General features: G+C 41.1%; 3 protein-coding genes across 4 annotated transcripts; 2 read left to right on the top strand and 1 right to left on the bottom strand.

Annotated features, from left to right (window-relative positions):
- Positions 1-82: 82 nt before the first annotated feature.
- On the bottom strand, positions 83-3,757 carry rpl32 (ribosomal protein L32). The gene is made up of 4 exons (XM_058052318.2): positions 3,680-3,757; positions 3,048-3,148; positions 2,776-2,957; positions 83-251 (listed from the first exon to the last, which is right to left on the bottom strand). Exons 2-4 carry the CDS (start codon positions 3,141-3,143, stop codon positions 122-124), a joined length of 408 nt encoding a protein of 135 aa, XP_057908301.1. The 5' UTR covers positions 3,144-3,148; positions 3,680-3,757; the 3' UTR covers positions 83-121.
- A 56-nt stretch (positions 3,758-3,813) lies between these two features.
- Positions 3,814-9,294, top strand: ssuh2rs1 (ssu-2 homolog, related sequence 1). 2 transcript variants are annotated; one of them, XM_058052316.2, is made up of 14 exons: positions 3,814-4,114; positions 4,213-4,235; positions 4,346-4,410; positions 4,880-4,984; positions 6,623-6,695; positions 6,778-6,907; positions 7,207-7,267; positions 7,485-7,606; positions 7,692-7,754; positions 7,866-7,948; positions 8,078-8,170; positions 8,261-8,366; positions 8,470-8,577; positions 8,709-9,294. In XM_058052316.2, exons 2-14 carry the CDS (start codon positions 4,213-4,215, stop codon positions 8,847-8,849), a joined length of 1,173 nt encoding a protein of 390 aa, XP_057908299.2. In that variant the 5' UTR covers positions 3,814-4,114; the 3' UTR covers positions 8,850-9,294. The 2 variants fall into 2 exon arrangements, with proteins under 2 accessions (XP_057908299.2, XP_057908300.2); XM_058052317.2 differs by lacking the exons at positions 3,814-4,114; positions 4,213-4,235 and adding an exon at positions 4,494-4,654 and having other exon boundaries at positions 4,356-4,410.
- A 41-nt stretch (positions 9,295-9,335) lies between these two features.
- On the top strand, positions 9,336-24,483 carry dcaf1 (ddb1 and cul4 associated factor 1). Its single transcript, XM_058052249.2, has 25 exons — positions 9,336-9,546; positions 10,193-10,309; positions 10,382-10,458; positions 10,543-10,616; positions 10,699-10,812; positions 12,205-12,342; positions 12,476-13,075; positions 13,318-13,419; positions 13,512-13,670; positions 14,565-14,744; positions 14,910-15,119; positions 15,229-15,398; positions 15,491-15,615; positions 15,899-16,134; positions 16,301-17,376; positions 17,568-17,766; positions 19,326-19,408; positions 19,844-19,928; positions 20,023-20,256; positions 20,373-20,466; positions 20,561-20,665; positions 20,778-20,851; positions 20,935-21,030; positions 21,727-22,021; positions 23,423-24,483. The coding sequence occupies exons 2-25, from the start codon at positions 10,197-10,199 to the stop codon at positions 23,476-23,478; spliced, it is 4,695 nt and encodes a 1,564-aa protein (XP_057908232.2). The 5' UTR covers positions 9,336-9,546; positions 10,193-10,196; the 3' UTR covers positions 23,479-24,483.
- Positions 24,484-24,845: the final 362 nt, after the last annotated feature.

Here is a 24,845-nt window from a genome sequence, read left to right as displayed (position 1 = left end):
AAGAGTTACTTGAGATGTTCACTTTTCTCTTCCATAAATGTCAAATTGATATTAGACATAACGAGATAAATCACTCTGTGCATAAAGTTCCTTTTTAAAGTATTTATTATGAACAGCCACTTTATTCATTCTCTTCGCTCCTGAGCCTGGCGTTGGGGTTGGTGACCTTGATGGCCAGCTGTGCTGCCCTCTCCACTATGATCTTCCTGTTCTTGGAGGAGACATTGTGGGCGATCTCAGCGCAGTACGTCCTATATGGGCAGATGGGGGGTGGAACAAAATGCTCAGTTGATATTGGCTGAATTTGCATTGTAACACCTTAACACCAACAAGTCTGTTTCAGTTAGGGTTGGGCGATATTTAATATAGTATAGTCCTCCAATGATAAGAAAATGATCTATACAGGTATAAATGATAACGGACAAGCAGAGCTGCACGCCTTGGCGTACTTTGATACACAAGATGAATAAAATGCTGTCATGGTGAGGAGAAGCAACATTGGTGTGGGAGAGTATGTACTCAGCAGACCGTTCTCACTATAAAGACTAAACTACCTCCCACAAAACTAAACAGGGTGAAACAGTGGGTGAAAGGGTGAACACCGGTGACTGTTGGCTGCACCTCAGAGAGTGAATGGAAGCTAGCATGGTTAGCTTAATTTAGCATCTGACCAGATGAGTACGTATATCTTCCCCGCTCTACTGTATGCAGGCAGGTTGAGTGAAGGCGGGCAGCACGATGTACCCAACTGCTCGTACACACACAGAACATACTACCAGCCTTCAAAATAAAAGCGCAGTTTGCGATCTGTGTGAACAAGAGTCACACCTTTAAAGGAGAAATACACTTTTTGGGAGGACTTTTACCCATCATTCACAATCCTGATGTGAAACATGAACACATTTCTTTCCATATTCTGTGCATTATAACACAAGAAAGGTTAATTTCAGATAGTTTACAATGTCATTGGGATACCCCTATTTGGACTATGAAAACCTTGCATCGTTTGATATACATGCTGTGCTCATGCATTAACACGTACACTGATAATATGTAATAGTTGCAGTATCTTACCCTATATTGATTTAAAACACTACCGAAATTGGCGTATTGATACTAGCTAAATGACAACGCCTCGTTAATCGCTAGTCTCTGCGTCATTCGCAGATGAAAGAGTGAATACCTAGCTCTTGATTTCACTACAGACTCACAAGATGCTTGTTTTCAGTTTTTTTTTTACAGGAAGCCTAGAGTACACGTCTTGTACTGGAAGACACAGCCACCCCAATGAGAGCGGAGATCCTACTTGCAAGTGTTGTAGCCGCTGTTGACAGGCATAACTACCAATGTGCCGAGAAAATAATTTTTGGTGGAGTTTTAAAATCATCAAAATATGATACTGCAACTATTACATGTTATCAACAGTGTAGGTGTTAATGAATGATCAGAGTGTGTACATGAAACGATGCAACGATTCATAGTCAAAATAGGTACATCCCAGTTACCGCATTGTAAGCTAGTTCAAACTTGTTTTCTCGTGTTATAATGCAAACAAAAGGGAAAAAAATATGTGTTATGTGTATGTGCTCAATGCCAAACCCAATATGTGTTGACATACAGATTGTGAACGATGGGCAAAATTTAGTTTTCCACTGCTCTGTGCAGAAGGTAGATTTGGTCCAATTATTAAAAAAAACTTACATGTTACAAACATTTCAGAGTTCAGAGCGTGTTTAATCTTGAAGATGAAAGTGTCCCTGCATTAACTGTCACTGAATAGCTGGTACACAGCTCATTGGAAGAATTAAGTACAAACACGGCTCTCAGCATGAAAGGGGAAAAAAAAGGAAAAAATCTTTACTGAAAAATTAATCAGTATGTGTCATTTTGAAGACCAAACACTCATAATAGCTTGCAGTTATGACAACAGCAACATCTAACTGTTGCTCACTGTCAAAAGGGTATGACCTCCATTTTAGTCACAACTCTATAAGTTGAACACTATTTAAACTGATTATACCGCCATCTTATGGTGATCTGGTGAAACTACAAGCAAGGAAGCTGAAATCAAGGTGACGTCATGCAGCAACTGTTCTAATATGCCGATATTTCTTTTTTCGTCACTTCAACACTGTTTATAGTAGTTATTTCACTGCAGTTTTTATAAGCACAAAATATAAAATCTTAAATGTTCACCTGTAGAGATGCATTAAAAATAAACGTGTTGCTCAATGTGATATTGGTTTTAAAAAAAAAAGTATTGTTTGTACTGTTAGCCATTAGCTCAGCGTGATAGCTGCAACCACAATAAAAACTGCATTATATGTTATTCTACTGTACAGATGTTTAGGCTTTTACCTTTTGTCCTCCCTCGAATGATACCCAGTCGACATCTGACAGAAAAAGAGAACATGCCCCTTTTTCCCCCAAAATGGGGGCTTCTCTTCAGATCAGGCTGGCAGGAACCAAAGGACACTTGCCTTCGTGTGAGGTGGGCCTTTCCGAATATAATAAATAAAAATATAATAATAATATAATAATAATAATATAATAATATAATAAAAAATCTTTACTGAAAAATTAATCAGTATGTGTCATTTTGAAGACCAAACACTCATAATAGCTTGCAGTTATGACAACAGCAACATCTAACTGTTGCTCACTGAATTTTTTGGGGGGGGGGGGGGTAAAGCTGGCTTCAGCCTAGGGCTATTGGAATATAATTGTTATATTACATAGCAGTTGCAATGAAATAAGTGTGCATGCATAACCTACTTGTTACTCATCATCAGGACCTCCAGCTCCTTAACATTGCGCACCAGGAACTTCTTGAAGCCAGTTGGCAGCATGTACTTTGTCTTCTTGTTGCTACCATAACCGATGTTGGGCATCAACATCTGGCCCTTGAACCGCCTGCGGACCCTATTGTCAATGCCTCTGGGCTTGCGCCAGTTTTTCTGTTGGGAAAGGGAAATGGGTCACAATTAAAGTTGTATAAACTATAAGTTGGCATCAAGTTCTGTAAACTTGCAGAACTGGAAACTCACAGCGATCTTAACATATCTGTCAGACTGATGGCGAATGAACTTCTTGGTTCTCTTTTTGACGATTTTGGGCTTTGTGAGTGGTCGGAGGGCTGCCATGGTGCCTGTGAATGAGGGGACAAAAATAAAGCACATCTTTAAATGGTCAATGGAGATAGATATACAATCTCAGTGACAACCACTACACCCCTGGGACAGGTTAGACTGATCGAAATTTACTTTGGAAACGGAGGACTCACAAACTTAAATTACATTCATGTCTCACAGGAAGGTTGACTTGTCCCCCGGCTAACGTTTGGCTACATTCATGTAAATCTAAGCATTACACGTCGAGGTCTAAATACACGTCTGAAAGATTAAACATATTGTAAATACTTTCAACAACCACGTAGAACAAGAAGACTATTTAGCGGACCTTTTCTTCATTTGACAAGCAGGCATGACGGGTATGGAGCTAGCAGCCAGTCAGTAGCTTTAGCAGACACGTCGCGTTAAACTACATGAATTAGATTAGCTTTTTACAGTCTAATTCCCCACCAGCTAAAAACTATATACATACGTCGACACCGATAAGTGACAAAATCGTGAACTATTGAAACAAAACGAGCAGATTATCACAGATTGTAAACACTCACCGGCCGATGTAAATCCAAAAGGAACCTCGCCGACAGCGGAAGAAAAGAAAAGGACTTCCGGGAGTGTCGCAAATGCTACTGGGAAGTGTAGTTCACCGCAACAACCGTTACTTGAACCGTCTACGGTTTGTACATTACATTGAAAACTAACACCACAATCCAAACATTAGAATACAATATAGTGGTTATGCGTTGCTGTTCGTGTTTTAACCAGCCTATATACTCAAACATTAACAACTACCTTCCCACTTTCACTTCTGTTTACTGCGCTGCCAGATGTTTGCGCACTTCCTGAACACCCATTTTTTTATAGGAGGGGGTCCTTTTTGGGAAAATTGACGACAAATCTTGCCCAGTGAATTCCTTAGATGTTGTCCTTAGGTGACTCTTAGAACAACCGTGGACGTTTTAGCTGACATTGGAGTGCCATAAAAGGTAAATGATTAGTTTATTGTCACATGATGATATCGATGACATGTAAAACTCAGGTGGACTCAATTTATTTGCCTGTTCTTGTTTTGTTTCCGAGCAAGATGGACTATCGGCCTTTCAGAAAGTGAGTCTTTTAAAACGTATTACTAAACATGTTGTTGTGATGTGAATATGTTATGGTGGATCGTCCGTATATTGTTCCTCTCTTTAACTTTCGTTTCTCCTTACTTCCAGCGATGCGGGAGGAAGTCACGGCATCGCTAATCCGGGTTACTTCACAGCAGCCGAGGGCCCTCCTGGTATGTGTTATTGTGTTCCTTTCACCGTTGCTTCACAGTTTAAGAAAGGACGTGGTTACACACTGCACACTTCCGTGCTGCAGCGATGCAAGACATCTGGTGACGTCACCAATGTCTTCATGCTGTGGATTTGGAGAGGTGTAAAAACAGCCAGGTGTTTTGTTCTGAAGGACTACACCCCACCAGTCAGTATTTAGTGTTGTTCATAAACCTTTCTGGATGGATCCCAACGCTGAGGGACAAGGTAAGTCATCTAGTACACGTACTTATACACACTGTATGTACACTCACATACCACAGGAAAAAATGTGACCCTCCAAAGTTTTGATCTTCACATTTGTCAGGGATTTAAATCAAGATTAAAATGTTATCTATGATGCTCTTTTGTGTGTTGTATGGAAACCTTGTACGTTTTTACACATGTATACACACTTGGTTGGATTGAACTGGTTTGTCTGGTTTGTTTCAGCAATGTTCGCCCCACCCATGGCTGACTCTTCTGGTCCTAGTGCTCCACCAGCCGGCATGTTCGACAGCATGCCGGGATACGAAGGCACTGTGGCTGGGGGAGGAGGTACAGTATGGAGCCCTGGATGGTCCTCTTGTAGATATTTAACTTCCTCTACATGAAACCACGAACTGCTCACATGTCATGCCACCGTTCTATGAACACAGAAAGTAAACAATGGGAAATATGGATCATTCCGGACATTCTTTTATATTTTGTCACCACCGGCTAGTGTATGTTACAAATAGTGGTTTAAGCGAACCACAAATGTATATATACAAATGTATATATATATATATATATACACCTGCACCTGCCTGGTATTTACATACATGTCCATAGCACGGCCACCCACACAGAGCGTAGTCTCACAATTTGCGATCATGATATTGTTACAATAGACTTCAATGATAGCGGATGTTAGTAGCTAAACTTTGTCAAATCACCATCATTTGTTGTTACGTAGTGCACTGGTTTCACAGGTACACTGTCTGAATCAGAATGGAAGTCATGTACCCCCTACTCTTGCTGCACATTTAAAAACAAAAACAACCCGCAAAATGAAACATCTTTGATCTTTCATGAATTTATTTATATTAGTAATGATGAGTATTAATTAAATGTCACATTATATTAAATGGTGAGAAGTTGGGGTAAAAATTGAACCAAGCATGTAATTTGCACAAGGGATTACGGGGTTCATGACTAGGGTTGGACATCGTTTTAATTTCAGCAATTCCGGTTCCGATTCCTCTTTTTGATTCCGGTTCATAATGATTCTGATTCTTTTCAGAGAGAGGTTCATAAAAAGTTTGCATGGTTGAAATGAGGGCGCTAACCAAAGTTCTTGGATGAAATGTCTGTCTCCATGGTTTTTTTTTTGATATAATATGACCTTTTTATGAATGACTTAATAATTACCATGAATTCTTCAAAGGCGTTTTAATAAGCAGTATGCATGTATAAAACTATTGAGAACATAAATAATTAGAAGGCTCTTTATATAGGAGTACACATTCACAAATCAAGTGTAACTTAACCATGTTAGATCCTACTAAACTGTGTGGAGCAAGCCAATGGTTTGATATAGAATATATTGCTTTTTTTTAAATGCAGTAGTCATTTATTAACTGTCCCGAGTATGAGTGGGCGGGACCTACAGTACATAGCAACAGCTATTACTGTTACTAGGGAGCCATATGTCCAACTGTCAACTTGAAATTAACAGCGACGGAGAGGAATATCCAACGGCCAACGTGAAAAACTAAGTTCACCGTGGTAAACAAGTAAGGTGACTAGAGTGACGCAACTTCCTGGCTAAAGTTAGCATTAATGTCAGGCAAAGGGTAAAGTACACAACACTGGTTATTTGAATTAGCCTCTGTATTCACAGTATAAAGTTTCATCCACCTCATTTATTGTTTTGCTTTCCTGATTGGTTGAAAGAAGTCTGGCGTAGCCCATCAAAAACGGGGGTGGGGGAAGTCCGGTGTACTGTGTCATAGACGGGGCAGTAAACCGTGAATCCGGGGGTGTTTAATCCTGTTTGCCCGTCCTTCTTTGCGCAATCCTAATTTTCTGCATAGCCTCAGCAAAACTAGGAAGTACCATCACATTTTATAAGGCGAATACAGCAGAAGAGATGCACCATCTCGCCATACAGCCATGCATGAAAATTGAAATGAACTTTCCACCTCTTTGCAGGATGTCTGCCTCCTCCGATGCCTGCGCATCCTACTCCCCAACCTCAACCTGGACCTGAGCAACCACAGTGGAAGTAAGGCTGAAACCTCTTATACCCTCAAGTAGAGTACTCTTGCAGTAAAGACGATGCAGATATTCATTGCATTCATTTGCAGTATTCCATCCATAAGTGAGAGTACAGCGCGGGAAGCTTTTGCTCTGTGGGCCTCCAGCAAGTGTTGTTACAGTTCAGCACCAGCAAAAGATGGCGTGATCACCGGCATGGAGGCTTTTAATACCTACAGGGTAAAGAGAAGATATGTTTGTATGTCAATGCTTCTCAAGTACTGGGGCTTTCAATGTTAGTGCAGACCTGCCAACGTGTACAAATTTATAGTACTCAACATGCAATTTGACTTGCATGCAACAAAATGCTCTCCGTTTTGTTGCATTTTCCTGGTTTCAGTTGAATAGATATTATCTTTCTAGATGTCTCTATTTCTCTAGTATTTCAAATCATGGGGGCACGACCGCTGGCGTGTGCGATGGTACATAACAAACAAAACGGTGCAATTAGACCAATGCAATTTTAAATGTTTTCCCAGTACCGCTTGGAAACCTTCACTGAGTCGAGATCCACTGAGTGGAGTCACGAGCCATACAATGGTATGTCACTGTTATCTTGTGTATGTTTTACTTTGCAACTGATTAGCATTGTTGTTTGCATTGTGTTATCTCTTTACTCATTTTGTCTTCACCAATGTCATAAAATGTCAGTCAGAGACAAGACATTTTGACAAGAAAAGTGTTTACAGAAACTCTGTTCCCGGTCAGCTCTTTTAAAATGGAAAGCATGTTTTTTTGTTTGGTTTTTTTGGACCAGGACAACCAGTGGATGCATACGCCCAACCCCCTCCAGGGCCGTGGGATATTGCTGCTGCATCACCCAGTTATTTTGTGAATGGCAAACAAATCATCAAAGTTCCCAACACTTCATCTATGAAGGTTCTTAATCGTCTCTCGTCAATTCTAACATATTCAGAGAAGAATCTTTCTCTTCTCCTCCTAATGAGGATCATTTGATAAACAGAGCTGCCATGTTTGCGTTGGAATGGGGCGAAAACCTTGCAAAGACTGTGCTGGGGCTGGCAATGTAAGTCATTTTCATTGGTCACTGCGGCAGATGGCACCTCCAGTAGTATCATTCAATTATTACTTGAACAACTATTATTAGGCATGATTTTTTTTATTTTTTTGCCTGCAGAAAGTTTGTTGGGTGTGCAATGGAGCTGGCTTCCGTCATGGAGATGAGCGATGCAATCACTGCTTCGGCAGAGGAAGGGAAAAGTAAATAAAACATTTCACCTCTGCTCATTTATTTCATTTCTCAAATGTCTGCGATGATGTATGTGTGTAAAAAATATTTTCCCTTAATTGTTCAATGAAATAAGTGTCATTTATACACTATTCTCACAGCTGCCACCACTGCCAGGGGCAAGGATCCACGCAATGTCCCACATGTCAGGGAAAACAGCAGCTTTTGGTCTACATCAACCTGACTGTAAAATGGTGCTGTTTAAGTTATTGTCAAGACAACATGATGAATGTCCACTTTTGTGTTATTTCAAATTGTAACAATTATCAAAACTATTATTTTAGGACAAACAACAGTGATGACTATGTTGTGGAGCAGTCCAGTGGCCTAAAGGTGGATAACCTCAGCGAAGTGTCTGGGAAGGAGCTTTTCAGAGATGCTCAGTACTTGGTAAGATGTTTTTATAGATCATTTTCTCACAGCAGCAATTTAAACATTGTGGACAAATATTTTCAGACACCCCCTTTGCAATATATTTTATTTGTTTGTCCAGGTGTACCCAGTGATGGGTTTCCCGGACCCTGCTGTGGTAAATGCTGCACAGCGTTTAGTCAATGAACACCAGGGCAGGTTCTCCCGCACTTCTCGCATTCTGCAACAGGTTTGCATTCTGTGCACCCTGAACACTTTTAGCTCAGTGTAATATTTAAAAACATAACTTTATCATTGGTAACGTATTAAAGTTCTAACGTTACTTTCAGTAACATATCCATGGTTCTTCTTTGTGTCCAGCGTCAAACCATTGAGCTGATTCCTGTGACCAAGGTTACCTACTCATGGAAAGGGAAAACCAACCTTTACTTTGTTTACGGCAATGAATTCAAAGTCAGTGCTGAGAACTACCCTGCGACCTGTTGCTGTACTGTGATGTAACCGCAGTTGCTGCAATGTAATTCATTCTGTGTGCCTTCTTTAAGCGCAGGAGCAACTCGTAACATCCTTTAATTTGACATTCTATGCAGTTAATATACGCCACTTATGTGTCTTCTGTAAATTCATGACCGTCCTGACAATTTTTGTTTACCTAATGCATGCTGCCCAACACAATAATTGCCTGGAAAATGATGAAATGTAAACTTATTCATTGTACTGTATATTGAAATTTCTTTGCTCGTTCATTTTTCTAAAATGTTTTTCTAAAATGTTTTTCTAAAACACTGCAACACATGTTTGATTTCTGTTTTGATAATCTTTCCAAAAGAATGTTTTGTAACATGATATAGCACATGTTTTGTATACTTGTTTAAGACGTATATGCTTTTGCATGAAATACAAAAAAAATAATCTGCATTCATTGAATAATTCGAATAAAGTGTTTCGTAATGTTTTGCTTTGAGTGATTTCGTCATAATCAGTGGACTGTCGCAGCTGCGATGACGTACAGAACGTGTTCGCCATAATGACAGTAAACCAACAACAAAAAGCCAAATTAAAATACATAAAGGTCTGGCTGTGAAACATTTCCGATACTACCAACGTTCGCTTGCAGCAGTAAGGTTTGAGTCCGTGTCGACACATTGAAGCCTTGTTAATCTGGCCAAACTGAAGAACAACTGAGCGCAACAACGAGGTAAAGTTAGCATGCTAGCTAACTAGACAGGTTTACCTGTAATGCCGCTAGCTAATGGCTAATATCTTAACACTTGTTTTTTAAGTACAGGTCGCTCATCGTGGTTCGGAAAATGATGCTGTGTGGTACAATGCAATGTGTATGTTTGGATAAGACATGTGTAAAGTAAATATAGTACTGGGTTTGGTAGTGACCACGTTAGCAGGCTAATAAATTAGCATCCACGTTTAACCACGGTGCGGCGACCTACTACTACAAATGTGTATTTACGTCTGTGGATAGTTTTAATGAGCTAATATGAGAAAATGCACAATGTGTTGCTTCAATCGGAAGAAGCGCTTCCGCATGCACGCTTGCTATTTTCCTGTTTTGAAGTGGCCTATAATTTTGACAGCTGCAGCTCCAGAAGACTGGTGCACCTGTGAACAGTCAATCTGTGTGCTTCTTTTGCTAAATGTATCATTTTGTTTTGCCCGACTAAATATATGTCATGCTTACTTGCAATGTATCTCTCGAGTTTTACCTTGTTTGCTGATTGTAAGCCACAAGATATTTACTGATATGGACCTCTTTCCTGAGTTGGGTATATAGAAGAGTGCGGTGCACTGACAATTTAGTACTAGTTTACTGGTTTTCCCATTGGCAGAGTTATGGCGTCGGCATCTGCCAGTGTGGACGCCAAGGCAGAGCTGACTACTCTACTGGAACAGTGGGAAAGGGAACAACAAGGCAGCACGCAGGAGCTTGTCAACATCCTCACCAAGTAAATGAATCTCTCTCATCTATCAATCGTAGTTCCACTGACTTGCCAGTGTTTAACAAATTGAAATTACAGAATCTCAGAGCTTGTAGAGAAAGAGACAGAGGAGTACCACAAAGCAGACCCGGACCCTTTTGATGATCGTCATCCTGGTATGATAAAGAAACCGGATGAAAAGATTGATGTTTTGGTACTGTATAGATTTTTACATATTGTTTGTCATTATTTTCCACTAGGGAGAGCTGATCCTGAATGTGTGTTGGGGCATTTGCTCAAGATCCTGTTCAAGAACGACGACTTCATGAACACTGTAAGGCTAGATTGAGTGGGTATATTTGATACTTCCTAAAGTGAACCTGCAAGAGCTTAATAACATTTCTTCTTCCATGTAGTTGGTGAATAGTTATGTTATGGCCAGCAGAGAATTTTCGCTCAATGCCGCAGCCTGTCGCTTGCTTCAGAACATCATGCCTGGCCTGGAGACAGCAGTGGTATTTCAGGAAAAGGTAAATTGTTGCCCTTGAAATGACGTGATGGTCATTTTTTTCTTGTGTCAGATTCAGTCTCATTATTACAATAAGTGTTTTAAGTTAATGTGGTCCTGCAATTTAATTTCTCTAATTATTCGAATGTGTAGTTTACTTACACGGCTGCTGCGTTGAGATATGTTTATTATAACGACAATTATAGCGACTATAACTTCTGTCAGTAATTCAACATCTAAAACAGACAGAAACACATGGGTAAACTAAGGTCATAAAGATAACTTTTTGAGAGGTGGATAACGCCACTTGGTCAATAGTGCCCACCAATCAGTTGTTGTCCACAGACTAGAGTCAGAGTCCAGTCTGCAAGCAAGTTCCATTGGTTTTTCAACTATTAACCACAACAAATCTTAAAGGGGACCTATTATGCTCATTTTTCGGTTTGTGTTGAGTTGTGGACTTCTATAGAGCAGCTACATACAATAACCAGCACGCCAAGCTTTATAGTTCTTCCAGAATCTGCACCTATTCAGCTGTATTTCTTTGGATTTAGTGGCTCCCACAAAAACGGTTGTTTTAAATTTATTCTACCCACGCCACTCGCTGTGAACGGTATAGGAACTGATAAACGGCGATGTATCTTTTTCAAATGTCGTCTTTTAACATACAGCCGTATGTGTTGGATTCCGAATACGATCCGGAGACTGGACAGTCCGACGTTTTTCAACATAAGAGGTTACTTCAAGATGTCTCTCAATGGTTAGTTGTTGTAGCAGTTTAGCGTTAGGTTTTCTATGCCATCGGTAACGTCTAATCTGGCCACTAATTGTGGTGGGAAACGACTATTAGCAAACCCGCTCTCTGTATGCAAGCGCTTTTGCTGTATGACTTCCGCAAAATAAACACAGTTAGAATACTGATAAATTGTTACTTCCTGCTTGCCCTTCTGACTCGTCCACACGACCAAGTAACGTTGGAAAGTTTGTTCCATGTTCACAAAACAGTCCAGTGTGAAATGCCGTTGACAGATTAAAATTGATTTCCTTGGTAGGTAATCAGCTTGGGGGAGGGCAGAGAGCTTCAATGGTTTACTGCCACGTCCATATAAGGAAGTCAGCCCCTCTGTGATGTCACAAACGGGCAGTTTTACCACGCCTTTTGAAACCGAGCGTTTTGAGCCATTCCAAACTTATTTTATAGCTCACTTCCAAATGCGCTAATCTCATTATCTGAAACTTTGGCATCATTTAACACGACAATACAACATTGTAACTACATTTATAGGTCAGAAAAGTGGAAAAAGCATAATCGGTGCCCTTTAAATAATAATTCATTTAAGCCAGTGCCACACATATTCAGTTACAAGCTAAGGCTTGTTCTTAATTATGTGCTTCTTTGGTTTGCTCTTTTCAGGAGGGAATCGTTGAAAGGTTGTTCAAGTGGGCTCGGGAGGCCGAGCAGCCCCTCAGAATCTATGCCACGGGCTTGCTGGCAGGCGCCATGGAGAACCAGGACATTGCAGCCAACTACAGAGAAGAGAACTCTATTGTGGTCAGTAGGGGATGCTGTTGTCGCGTATGGCTTTTCTCTTGTGAATGAAACGTTATAAAGTGCACACAGTAGTATTACTAGTGTCATTTCCTCATCCCAGTCCATCAGCTTGTTTTAATACTTTGTTTAACAGGTGCCATTGATGCTGCATCGCTTACGTGAGCTTCAAGATAAAGATGCAGAGACTAAAAGAGAAATCAAACGACCCAACCCCAGAAAAACTCTTAGTGGGCCTTTACTACCTTTGGATGAAGAGACTGTTGATGCAGGCTTTAAGGTGAAGCCTTTCTCACTAGGCCATAATGGGGCTGAAAGGGAAGGACCCGAGCAAGAAGACAATGGGGATATGACGCTCTCCTCTGTCTTGGAGCCCGAAAATGAGCTTTCATTCCGTCTCAACACCCCTCACAAGACAAGCAGCCATGCCAACTCAGCTGTTAAAACCATGATGAAGCCCATGTCAGCCCCAGGCTCGGTGCTCCACCAAGGCCTGTCTGACAGTAGTACTTACCTAAAAAGAAAAGCCGAGAGGGATAGTGGCAGGACCGCAAAGCACAAGTTGAATTTTTCTCTACCGGAACCAGAGAGGAATTTCAGTGAGCTTTCCAACAGCAGCTGGTCTGAGATGAGCCCCTGGGTGATTGGCAACAACTACCATTTATACCCTCTGACACCAGAGATTGAGCAGAGACTCATTCTGCAATATCTCACTCCTTTGGGAGAATACCAGGAGGTTAGTTTTTCTTCAGCATTGACGGTGTATTTTACAAATGTCAGCCTTTCTTAACCAGGGCTGTTGATTTTCATCTTTTCCATTGTCAATTTTAATGTTATTAACGATGGATGTATTTAAAATTGGGATTGAATTGATTAAATACATTGCCAATATTCAGTATTAGGTTGGGTTGTAAAGCAAAATGTCAAATTTCTGTTATTGTTCCAGTTATCTTCAGAATTTCTTTCTCCCGTCTTCAGCTTTTGGCAGTATTCATGCAAATGGGGGCACGTGAGCTCCTCATGCATTACATGGATCTAAAGCAGACCAACGATGTACAGCTCACATTTGAGGCACTGAAGGTAAAATCCCCACTGCTGATAAAACCTCCGAAACGTCTTCTGAAGCGCCATGCACATATTTTAAGTTTTCTTACTTTCTTTTTCTCTGACAGTACTTAGCTTCTCTGCTGCTTCACAAAAAGTTTGCTGCCGAGTTTGTGGCGCATGGAGGGGTCCAGAAGTTGCTGGAAATCCCAAGGCCCTCTATGGCTGCCACTGGAGTATCACTGTGCCTCTACTACCTTGCCTATAACCAGGATGCAATGGAAAGGGTAAATAAAAAACACGACTCATAATGTGCTTATGAATGTGTGTACATACAGTATTTACATGCTCGATCAAAATTTTAAGGATTATCCTTTTTTGCAGTACATTTAGCCAGTGAAGTATATTTGTATATTTATTACCCCATATCTCCACACAGCGAGTTAGATAAAGTAATACCAAAAAGCAGTAGAGAGTATGGAGTGATTTTTGTTCAAGGACAAATTTTGCTTTATTCAATATTAAGGTATTTCTTGTCACTTTAGGTTTTATATTTTTAGTGTTTTAGTGATTTCCAGCTCATAAATGTATTTTCATTCACCCTTTCAATGTTCTAACTGTCAATTTGTATTTGGGCGTATGTATTCTTTCTGCTATTACCAAGCAGCATTATTTGAGTTCTACTTAAGTTCAAGGATAATCAATTTATTTTTATCAAACCATTTCCCTCTGGGACTTTTTTAATTAGCTTTCCCCGGAACAAAAAACAGTAGGATTGTCTGCAAATGATACTTCCTTTAGGTCTTTCATAACTTTAGAGATGTCGTTAATATACAAGTTGAACAGTCACATTTTGCATTTGCTGAGCATTTTGTGGGCGAGTTCAAGAGCTAATATGCTCATAATAAAAGAAAAATAATAATTAAAAAAATTGGCTTTCTGACTGCATATTAGTTTTATTATTTGTTTTTATTATTATTACCCATATTTCCAAAAGTGACATCCCTTTACACAAAATATGATGTGGTTATTGTTGTAGGTGTGCATCAAATTGTTTACCACAAAGAGATTTCCCCTACTTATAAAACTAATTTCAATCTGTGATTAATTTAGTTTTTTTCCATTAATGTGTAAAAAGCAAGCACCTTATTTGTATTTATGTTATGACCTCTCCTTCCAAGGTGTGCATGCTTCCTCCCTCCGTCCTGTCAGATGTGGTTGGTTACACACTGTGGCTGCTGGAGTGTTCGCATGCATCCGGCTGCTGTCACGCCACCATGTTCTTCTCCATTTCCTTCTCTTTCCGTGCTGTGCTGGAGCTCTTTGACAAGCAGGACGGCCTGCGACGCCTCGTTAATCTGGTAGGACAAACCAGCAACTCGCCTCATGTGTTCCTGTCTCTCATATGCACATGCAACCATCTGCATTTCTGACTGAAAATGTTACCGACTGAAACACTTCAGTGTTTTTTTTTATTTCAGAGCACATGTTGATTGTAATCTGTTGTATCATATGACATTTTCTAGATTAGCACATTGGAGATCCTGAATCCAGACGACCAGGGAGCATTGCTGAGCGATGATGAGATTTTCTCGAGCAGGCAGACAGCCAAACACACTTGCATGGCGCTGCGCAGGTACTTTGAAGCTCATCTGGCCATCAAGGTGGAACAGGTGAAGCAATCCCTGCAGCGCACCGAGGGAGGCGCTCCCATTCACTCCCAGCCCTACTACAAGGTATATGAAGTACAATATTGCAATGACTTGACAATGTAAAGTGAAAGTGGCTCGTGTCAGATGCATTTTAGTTTTATCGTCATCAATTTGCATCTTTTTTGTGTCGCAGGCGCTCAGCTACAGCCGTGAACAGGTAGTGGAAATGATGGAGTTTCTTATCGAGTATGGCCCCCTTCGTCTATATTGGGAACCGGCTGAGGTTTTCCACAAACTCTCCTGCGTCCAACTGCTCTTGCAACTCATCTCCATCGCCTGTGACTGGAGAACCTATTACGGAAGGTGTGGAGGATCCTCTGGTTTTTCATGATTTTTTTTTAGCTATGTTGACTGCATTGTGTGGTTTCATAGTTATGACGTGTCTTTTCGTACAGGAGTGACACTGTGCGCTATGCCCTTGACATCCTGAGTATCCTTACTGTTGTACCAAAGACTCAGATATTGTTGTCTGAGACAGTTGCTGTTGTCGATGAAGGCGGGTCCACTGTTTCTAGTGCTGGTATGTATGCAGCTATTAGCTAAAAGTTATTTTTGGTCAGATGTCAAATGAATATTTAAAGGAAAAGCCACATGTGTGCTATTGTTCAGCATTAAGTATTTATATTTACCAGTATCAACATAATCTAAAATGTCCCACCACAATTCCTATGAACTCTTATAAATTCTTTTGTCAGTGTCAAAACCACCCATCTTAAGAGATGGTAATAATCTTTAAGAGTTTGTTTTCATTATTAATGTACATTTCTGTCTGAGACCGAACTGAATAATTTTTGTTCTCGCAGGTATGAACATTGTTCTGGCTGTGGCAGAGGGAGAGGTGTTTGTGAATGATGCTGAGATCCAAAAGTCTGCCCTGCAGGTTGTCATTAACTGCGTCTGCGCACCTGACAAACGCATTTCCAGCATTGGCAAGTTCATTTCGGGCACTCCCCGTCGTCGCCTTCCTCACCTGACCAAAGCCAGTGAAAATGTGCTCACTAAAATGTGGAACGTGGTGCAGTCCAACAACGGAATTAAGGTAATTAAGGAAAACTGTGTATTTTTTCATTTTGTATTACATGTAATATTACAAATGAAGTTGCAAACTGCAGTTTCCCAAATTTTGACCCCATCATTTACATACAGAAGACAACAGAGCCTCTTCACATACAATTTTGTTATTTAAATGTTTAATTTCTCCGCAGGTTCTGCTGTCTTTGCTGACGGTGAAGATGCCCATTACAGATGCGGATCAGATCCGATCTCTGGCCTGTAAGGCTCTGGTTGGTTTGTCTCGGTCCTCTTCTGTCAGGCAGATCATCAGCAAGTTGCCTTTGTTCAGCAGCGGACATATTCAGCAGCTCATGAAGGAGCCCGTGCTTCAGGACAAACGCAGCGAACATGTCAAATTCTGCAAGTTTGCAGCTGAGCTCATAGAAAGAATCTCAGGGAAACCCTTGCTGATTGGTACTGATGTATCCCTGGCATGGCTGCAGAGAGCAAGTGTGGTTGCTCAGTCGAGGATCACCTTTCCAGAGAAAGAGCTGCTTCTGCTTATTAGGAACCACCTTGTCGCCAAAGGCCTTCATGACACAGCCACCACCCTCACCAAGGAAGCAGATCTACCAATGGCATGTCTGTCACATCCGTCTCTCTCTGCGTCGACTTTTGTTCCTGTCACTCCTCCTCCCCCTACTGCTACAGTCGGTACTCTACCGCGCACCCCGCGGCTGGCCAATGGTGTTGGGTCAAGAATGGGCAACCATCCCGCTCATTCAGCCACTCCAACACCCAGCCATTTACAAGCACGCCCCTCTACATCACAACCTGCTGGACCCTCTAATACCACTTTCCCCTCGACGTCTGTACCCATCTGTAACAACGGCTCGCCCCTGATTGGCCGAATCGTTTTCTCCCGAGAGAGGCACACGGGGTGCAATGCGATGAACTGCAAGAAACCTCGAGTGCTGAGGCAGAAGTCAGACCACGGCGCCTTCAGCCAGACACCAGCGATGAAAAAGCAGTTTGACAGACACATGCCATCCCCCCCCGCATTGGACAGTATCATCACTGAGTACCTGCGGGAACAGCACGCACGCTGCAAGAACCCAGTTGCAACGTGCCCGCCTTTCTCTCTCTTCACCCAACATCAATGTCCTGAGCCCAAACAGAGACGGCAAGCGCCAATTAACTTCACGTCTCGACACACCAGAAGGGTCATATATCCTAAATACGGTGGAGTCGATGGAGGGTGCTTTGACAGGCACCTCATCTTCAGCAGGTTCGTGCCTGAAATCCCCTTGCAGTTATCCAGTGTGCATGTTTATCTCCTGGATCTGGAAAATAGAGGTCCGTTGACATAAGCCCCTCGTCATTTATTTCAACTCCGTTCGGTTTTAAAGCCCTTTGAGACTGTTTTGTGATTAATTGCGATATAAATAAAGTTGACTCGACTTCTGTGTATTTTTCCAGGTTCCGGCCAATTTCTGTATTCAGGGAAGCTGACGAAGATGAAAGCGGGTTCATGTGTTGTGCCTTCTCAGCTCGTGAGCGGTTCCTGATGCTTGGGACCTGCACGGGCCAACTGAAACTCTACAATGTGTTTACAGGCCAGGAGGAGGCCAGCTACAGCTGTCACAGTTCAGCCATCACTCATCTGGAGCCCTCACGGGTAAGCACAGGAAGCTCTCACTATGTACAACCATGTTATGGGTCGGATGCTAAGGCCGGGATTTTCACGGCACGTTTTTTACATTGGAAAAATCTTGTGGCACACCACTAACCAAAATTTTACAAAATGTCACCATGACCTCACACGTGCATCAATAAGTCTATGGGAGGAACAAGGTAGGTGTTGCCACACGGACCAGTATTACATTGCTATGCTAGTCTTTACACCACAGACACTCCACAGTAGCCATGTTTTTACATCACCACTTTTTCTCTTTCCGAATAACCTTTCGGGAAACAGTGGTATCCATAGAAAGGAATATTCCAATCTCTTGCCGTGAAAATCAACCAGAATAGTCAATAGGGCATGCCCAGTAAAACGTAAACATCAACATCACGTGATACCGGCTTCCCCGAGTTTTTCTTTGACTTGTTGGAATAACTCCGTATTGACAATTTTTCGTCGTTCCAGTCTTGAAATTTAGTTTGAATCCAAAACCAACTTTGCTTAGTCCAGTGCCGATTGCTGGCCTCCATTTTTAAAAGTGAGTTACGTCATATCTGAGCATGCGCTGAAAGAACGCACCCGGGATCAATTTAAACAGGAAAAGATCCATTTCAATCTTGCTAATATTTTATAATTAAACTCAGGACATGTTTTATATAGATACAGTAAACCTCGGATATATCGGATTCAATTGTTCCCACTGGTTTTGTCCGATATAAGCGAAATCCGTTATATGTGTATACCGGAAAATGTCCGTTTTACGCATATATCGGATTTATATCCGGTATATGCGTAAATGGGATTTTATTTGATATAAAAAGGCACTTCCTTGACTATGTTTCCAATGTACCTGGACGCGCAGGCAACGCTGCAAATGACGTCGTATAGTGGCCTGTCACCATTCGGCGAATCGGAGCGCCACGATGCGGCTATCCGATATATGCGAAGGAAATTTCATGGAAATGCATTGGAACGGGACTGGAGATTTTGTCCGAAATAGGCGAAATCCGTTATAAAAAATCCGATATATGCAATGAATTTTTTTACAGAAAAATCGGTTCTTTTTTTATCTGTCCGTTGTGAGCGAATTTCTGATATATCCGAGGTTTACTGTATATATTTTCTTTTTTAATAAAACTGCACTTGTGAATAAAGTATAAAAGGGTTTAGATTCTGTTTCACAGATGGTGCTAATGTACACAAAAGCTGCTTGCCAACCGCCAATAAACAACAGAAGAAGAAAAACACCACAAAGAAGAAGAATACCTCAATCGGATTGGTTAAAGGAATATTCCAGGAATATTGAGCAAATAAACCAAATGCAAGTGGAATATTTGGGTATATTATTGACATAATGGCTATTAACATAATATTTGCAAATGATGATTAATAAATGTTAATGATAAAAAGTGATATTGGATAATTCCTCACGGCACACCTGACGGTTTCTCAAGGTACACTAGTGTGCCGCGGCACAGTGGTTGAAAATCATCGTACTAAGGTGTAGACAGTTTAATCTTAGCTGTGCTAAATTTCTCTTTTTATCTGTTTAGGATGGTTCTCTGCTTTTAACATCAGCCTCCTGGAGCTACCCGATGTCCGCACTGTGGGGAATGAAGTCTGTGTTCATCATGAAGTAAGTCATTCATTTCAAAAGCTTGTAGTCGTATATATGTGTAAAAAAACGGTAAAAAATGAAATCCGGTGCAAAAGCCAGCCCTTGACTTTATGAAGATGACACAAGTTAGCTAAAATCAGTATCATGTGATATGTTTTCTATCCTTCTGCCTCCACCTCAGCGGTGCTTTCGGGCCAATGCTACAGCCGCTTAATGCTGTCAAAACAGGGCACGTTCAAAAGATGATGTGCTGTTTAATTATGCTGGTCAACAGCCCGAGGCCCGCAGACGTCTCTTCGCTGCACAAACTATTTATTCACTCAGTGCAACCCAGGCAATACTCTTTTAATTGATCCTATGCTACGCAGCAAGCTATGACAATGATTTGATTTCTTGATAGTCACACGGATGATCCAATTTCTAAATGAAATGTTACACCCCTTTTGTCTGCAGGCACTCTTTTCTAGGTGACCATTACGTGGAGTTCAGTAAGCTCTCACAGGATCGCGTCATTGGAACAAAGGAGCATGTTGCACATGTACGTATACCCGTGTTGTAAACGTGACAAACATGAAATACGGAATCAAGCTGACCTTCATGGCTGGCTACTCACGTCGAGCGTTCTTCTGTAGATTTATGACATCCAGACGGGTCAGGTGACGCTGACGCTAAACAACCCCGACCTGGCCAACAACTACAAGAGGAACTGCGCCACCTTCAACCCCACAGACGACTTGGTACTGAACGACGGCGTGCTGTGGGATGTGCGCTCGGCGCAGGCCATCCACAAGTTTGACAAGTTCAACATGAACATCAGTGGTGTCTTCCACCCCAATGGCCTGGAGGTCATCATTAACACGGAGATCGTATCCTTGATCCAAAAAAGTGAAATGTACAGTTGGTTTGATACTTCATAAGATTCCAAGCATCTAGTTTGCTTCCAGTAGAACAGAAGTTAGATTTCCTTAGTCTGAACTCTTAGTGGGATCTAAGAACCTTTCACCTCCTTCACACGGTTCCTGCTCTGGACCAGTGTAGAACAGTCTTCAACAACAATGGCACCGTCATCTATGGAGGTAAACAGTGAATTGCCAGTGTGAAAAGGGTCTCTGTGTGAAAGGAGCCTGCAGAGATGTGTTCAAACTCATTAATGTTGTTTTTTTCCCGCAGCAATGTTGCAGGCTGATGATGAAGATGACATGATGGAGATGCAAATGAAAAGTCCATTTGGTTCGTCGTTTAGAACTTTCAACGCCACAGACTATAAACCCATTGGTAAGGCCGTCCTTTGGTTGGAGACTGTGCTTCTACTCCGTATACTTTATACTATAGTACTATAATACTTGGAAAGTATTTGATTTGTGACGTGTGATTGTGTTTCCCACAGCCACCATTGATGTCAAGAGGAATATTTTTGACCTGTGCACAGATTCTAAAGACTGCTACCTTGCTGTGATCGAGGTAACCTGCGTTACCCTCCAACAGTTGGGGGTTTCTTTATCCATACGCAATATTTGTCATTTCTTTATACATCTATTCCATAGAACCAAGACTCGATAAACACGGACACGGTTTGCCGGCTTTATGAAGTTGGCCGACAAAGACTAGCAGAAGAGGAAGAGGAGGATGAAGAGGATCAGGTATCATATGTTGTTTGATTTTGATTTTAGTTATTATAGGCTGCACGGTGGATGAGTGGTTAGAGTGCAGGCCTCACAGCTCGGAGACCCGAGTTCAATTCCCCCCTTGGCCATCTCTGTGTGGAGTTTGCATGTTCTCCCCGTGCATGCGTGGGTTTTCTCCGGGTACTCCGGTTTCCTCCCACATTCCAAAAACATGCTAGGTTAATTAGCCACTCCAAATTGTCCATAGGTATGAATGTGAGTGTGAATGGTTGTTTGTCTATATGTGCCCTGTGATTGGCTGGCCACCCACTGGTTGACCCGCCACCTGTTGACAAGCATAATGGTCCTTTGCTATGTTTAGTCTTTGGCGGAAAATCTGGTTGTTGGGACAAAAGTAAATAAAATTAATTCATTCATTTTCTACCGCTTTTCCTCACGAGGGTTGCAAAGGGTGCTGGAGCCTATCCCAGCTGTCTTCGGGCGAGAGGCGGCGTACAGCCAATCCCAGGACACATATAGACAAACAACCATTCACACTCACATTCATACCTATGGACAATTTGGAGTGGCCAATTAACCTAGCATGTGATTGGCATGTGAAGACAGCTGGGATAGGCTCCAGCACCCCCGCGACCTTCGTTAGGCTAAGCGGTAGAAAAAGAATGAATGATTTATTATACGTTGTCACAACTTGTATCCTCTTGTACTCAGGAGGATGACGATCAGGAGGAAGATGACGATGACGACGATTCTGACGATGACGTTGATACAGACCCTCTTATTGCCGAGCTTGAGAACGAGAATGGTGGCGTCGACGACGACGATGACGATGACGATGGAAATGCCGAATTCTCTCCCTCTGATGAAGAGGTGGCTCACCTTCTCGAGGAGGACTTAGATGTAGGGGATGACGACGATGATGATGATGATGACGACGACGATGATGACGATGACGACGACGATGATGATGATGACAATGATGATCCTGACCTGTATGGAGACAATGGTGAGTACTGTTTCATGACTGAGGCTGCAGGGCATCAAAGTCTGCAGTCTTTCCTCGTTGGCAACAATATTGTTGGTAAGATATGTAGTTATGTAAACACTGTTGGTGTTTTTTGTGAGGGCTTTAGCGTCAAAATAGGCATTTTCCCACCTGTTGCTAGCAAACTGATGAGATTCTAATCTTTGTTTTCCTATGTACCATGGTTATTTAGCCATAAATCACAATATTTTATATGCCTTGCAAAATCAGTCATAAAGTCATCCAAAATGCTAATGGTTTTATTTCATTTGAACATGCATCAGATTACAATTGAATGCATCCCATAATCAGTTCCCAGTTCCACATGTTCAAAAGGAGTAGGAAGAAGCAAAGCTTATTAAAGCCTACCCCTCCATCTGGTACTTTTACAATCAGTAACTGTTACATTTGTTCACTTCCTGCTTTCCGTAATACAGTTTAAGGTTTTTTTTTTGTTTGTTTGTTTTTTTTAATAATGTACCTCATACCGAAGTACAAGGTGATATGAGCATACAATGATATAATGGGTACCATAGTAACTGTCATGACCAGTACTGATATGGATGGCTTTAGATAAATAGCTGGAATTTAATGAGTTAATAATAAAAATGTTTTGTTTTTTTTTTGTTTTTTTTTGTTTCGTCATTCACTAATAATTAAATTTTGTTTTATGATCTGAAACATTTAAGTGTACCAAACATGCAAAAAAAAAAATATATATATACCGTTTTTGCAGACTAGGAGTTTTTCATAGGTTGGCCGTTCCTGCGACTTATAAATGAATAACTATTATGTTAGCATATCTTACACCTATTCAGCCTGTTCTCTATTCTTTTATTAATAGAACTTGCCTTCCAAGAGGACGTAATGTCTGTTTTGGTCAAGTAGTTTGTAAGATAAATTATCTGCAAAAATGCGACTTATACTCCAGTGTGAATTATGTACGTATGTTTTTTTTCTACCCTATGATGCATTTTTGGCCTTGTGCAACTTATAGTCCAGAAAATACGGTCAGTAAAATGTATTTATATAGTACCTTTCACAATCAAATTATAAACCATTACATTTTTGTGCAGATCCCAGATAAATTTTATTGAAATTAATTTTTGGGAAAAAAATACAGTCATTAAATTTTTTGACACTACATGACTACATTGCGGTGGGAAGATAATGATTAGGAGATGCGGCAAATATAATTGGGATGCTCCTACATTGTGGCTTCAAATCCTTTGCAGCAATAAAAAAAAGTGTGCAATTTTGTGTTTGTGTCTTATTGCATTTAAGAAATGTCAGAGAAATGTGCTGACGCTGCAATTTTTTTGTCATTTTGGCAGTTTGATTCTTCACCGCCTGACAGATGCCTTTTTTCTATTTCACCCTCAGACAGCTCCTTCAACTCTGACCTTGAGGATCACATCATTCTATCCCTGAACGACTGAGGGTCAATCGGCAATCGGGTCTGAGCAACTGGACTTCACGTCAAGACATCGGCCTCGTAGTCATCTCAGCTGCAGAGGAGGAGACGAGAAGAAGAAGAAGAGGAGGAGGAGAGCAGCAGATGCGGTGGGAAATAACTTGGAGCTCTGCCAGTTTGAATAAGTTGACGTCTGTGTACAAATGGACTCTTACGTGATAGGACCAAGGAAGACGGAGCGAAACAAAAATACACTTGTAAATCATATAGTTTTATAAGCAGGCCTGACGTGAAGAGACATTGCATTGAAATTTTATATTTTATTCACAACTGTTGGATATTTTGTAAGCGACTATTTGGTGTGAAATTAGTCTTTGGAGGGAACAAGACCTACCTTTGCGTAGCTATGAATGCAATGCATTCATTAGCATAGACTTTTGTTTTTGTTTTTTCCCAGAACTCCTGGAATATTCATCAAATGTGTACTTAAGTTTTGGATTTAGGCTGCAACTTGATTTCCGAAGGTCCATCAGCCGCCACATTCAAGCTTCACACAGCAGTGCCATTCTTCTTGTCTCTTCTTTTACATCAGACAAGTTAAATCTGCTCAGTGCTCTTGACTCTTGCTCCTGGACACCCCCACGCCCCCCCCCCTAGCTGACACCCAAGCGGCTCTCTGTCATCTTCCGCCTGGCAAAGGTTCGTCTCCAGTGAATGGATGCCAGCCTTTTGCTTTTTGATGATACAGCTCATTTCATTTTGCCAATTTTCTGCGCAGAAGGCTCTAAAAATAAGATATAAAAATCTATTTTCAATTTAAAATTATTGTTTCATAGTTGATTCAGACATGGAGGAGAAATATTCGATGTGGCTCAAATTTATAAAGAGTTATTTCTCGTTTATTTCTCATATCTATAAATTTACAAGGTTTCTTTTCACAAGACTGGACTTGAGATTCCTGAGACATTTTATGTACAGCTTGTATGTACCTAAAGTATTTTTCTTATAAATAAAACTGTAGAAAATTTGATTTGTGCGCTTCTTCACTGATGATGATGATGTTTGACACCCCTGACCCTTAATAATGAAGACAGGTTTGGTCCCAGTCAGAAGTATACCTTCCAACTGTTGCAGGCCTTCGTCACTGTGTTGAGGGCATCCACACTCACATTCATACCTATGGACAATTTGGAGTGGCCAATTAACCTACCTGTGTGCTAACCACTTGTCCACCGTGCAGCACACTTAATGTATTTCAAATAAAAAGCGGAGAGAGTATGCATGGTAGGAAACCCATGTGAAGAAAAAAATAATACCGTATTTTTTGGACTAGTATAAGTCGCACAAGGCCAAAAATGCATCATTAGGTAGAAAAAAACATACATAAGTTGC

This window comes from Doryrhamphus excisus, linkage group LG15 (assembly GCF_037039965.1).
Source record: "Doryrhamphus excisus strain RoL-2023G ecotype Guam linkage group LG15, RoL_Dexc_Guam_v1.1, whole genome shotgun sequence".
Taxonomy (NCBI): Eukaryota; Metazoa; Chordata; class Actinopteri; order Syngnathiformes; family Syngnathidae; genus Doryrhamphus; species Doryrhamphus excisus.
Note: the sequence above shows the minus strand (reverse complement) of the source record. Positions and strands in the feature narration are given on the sequence as shown.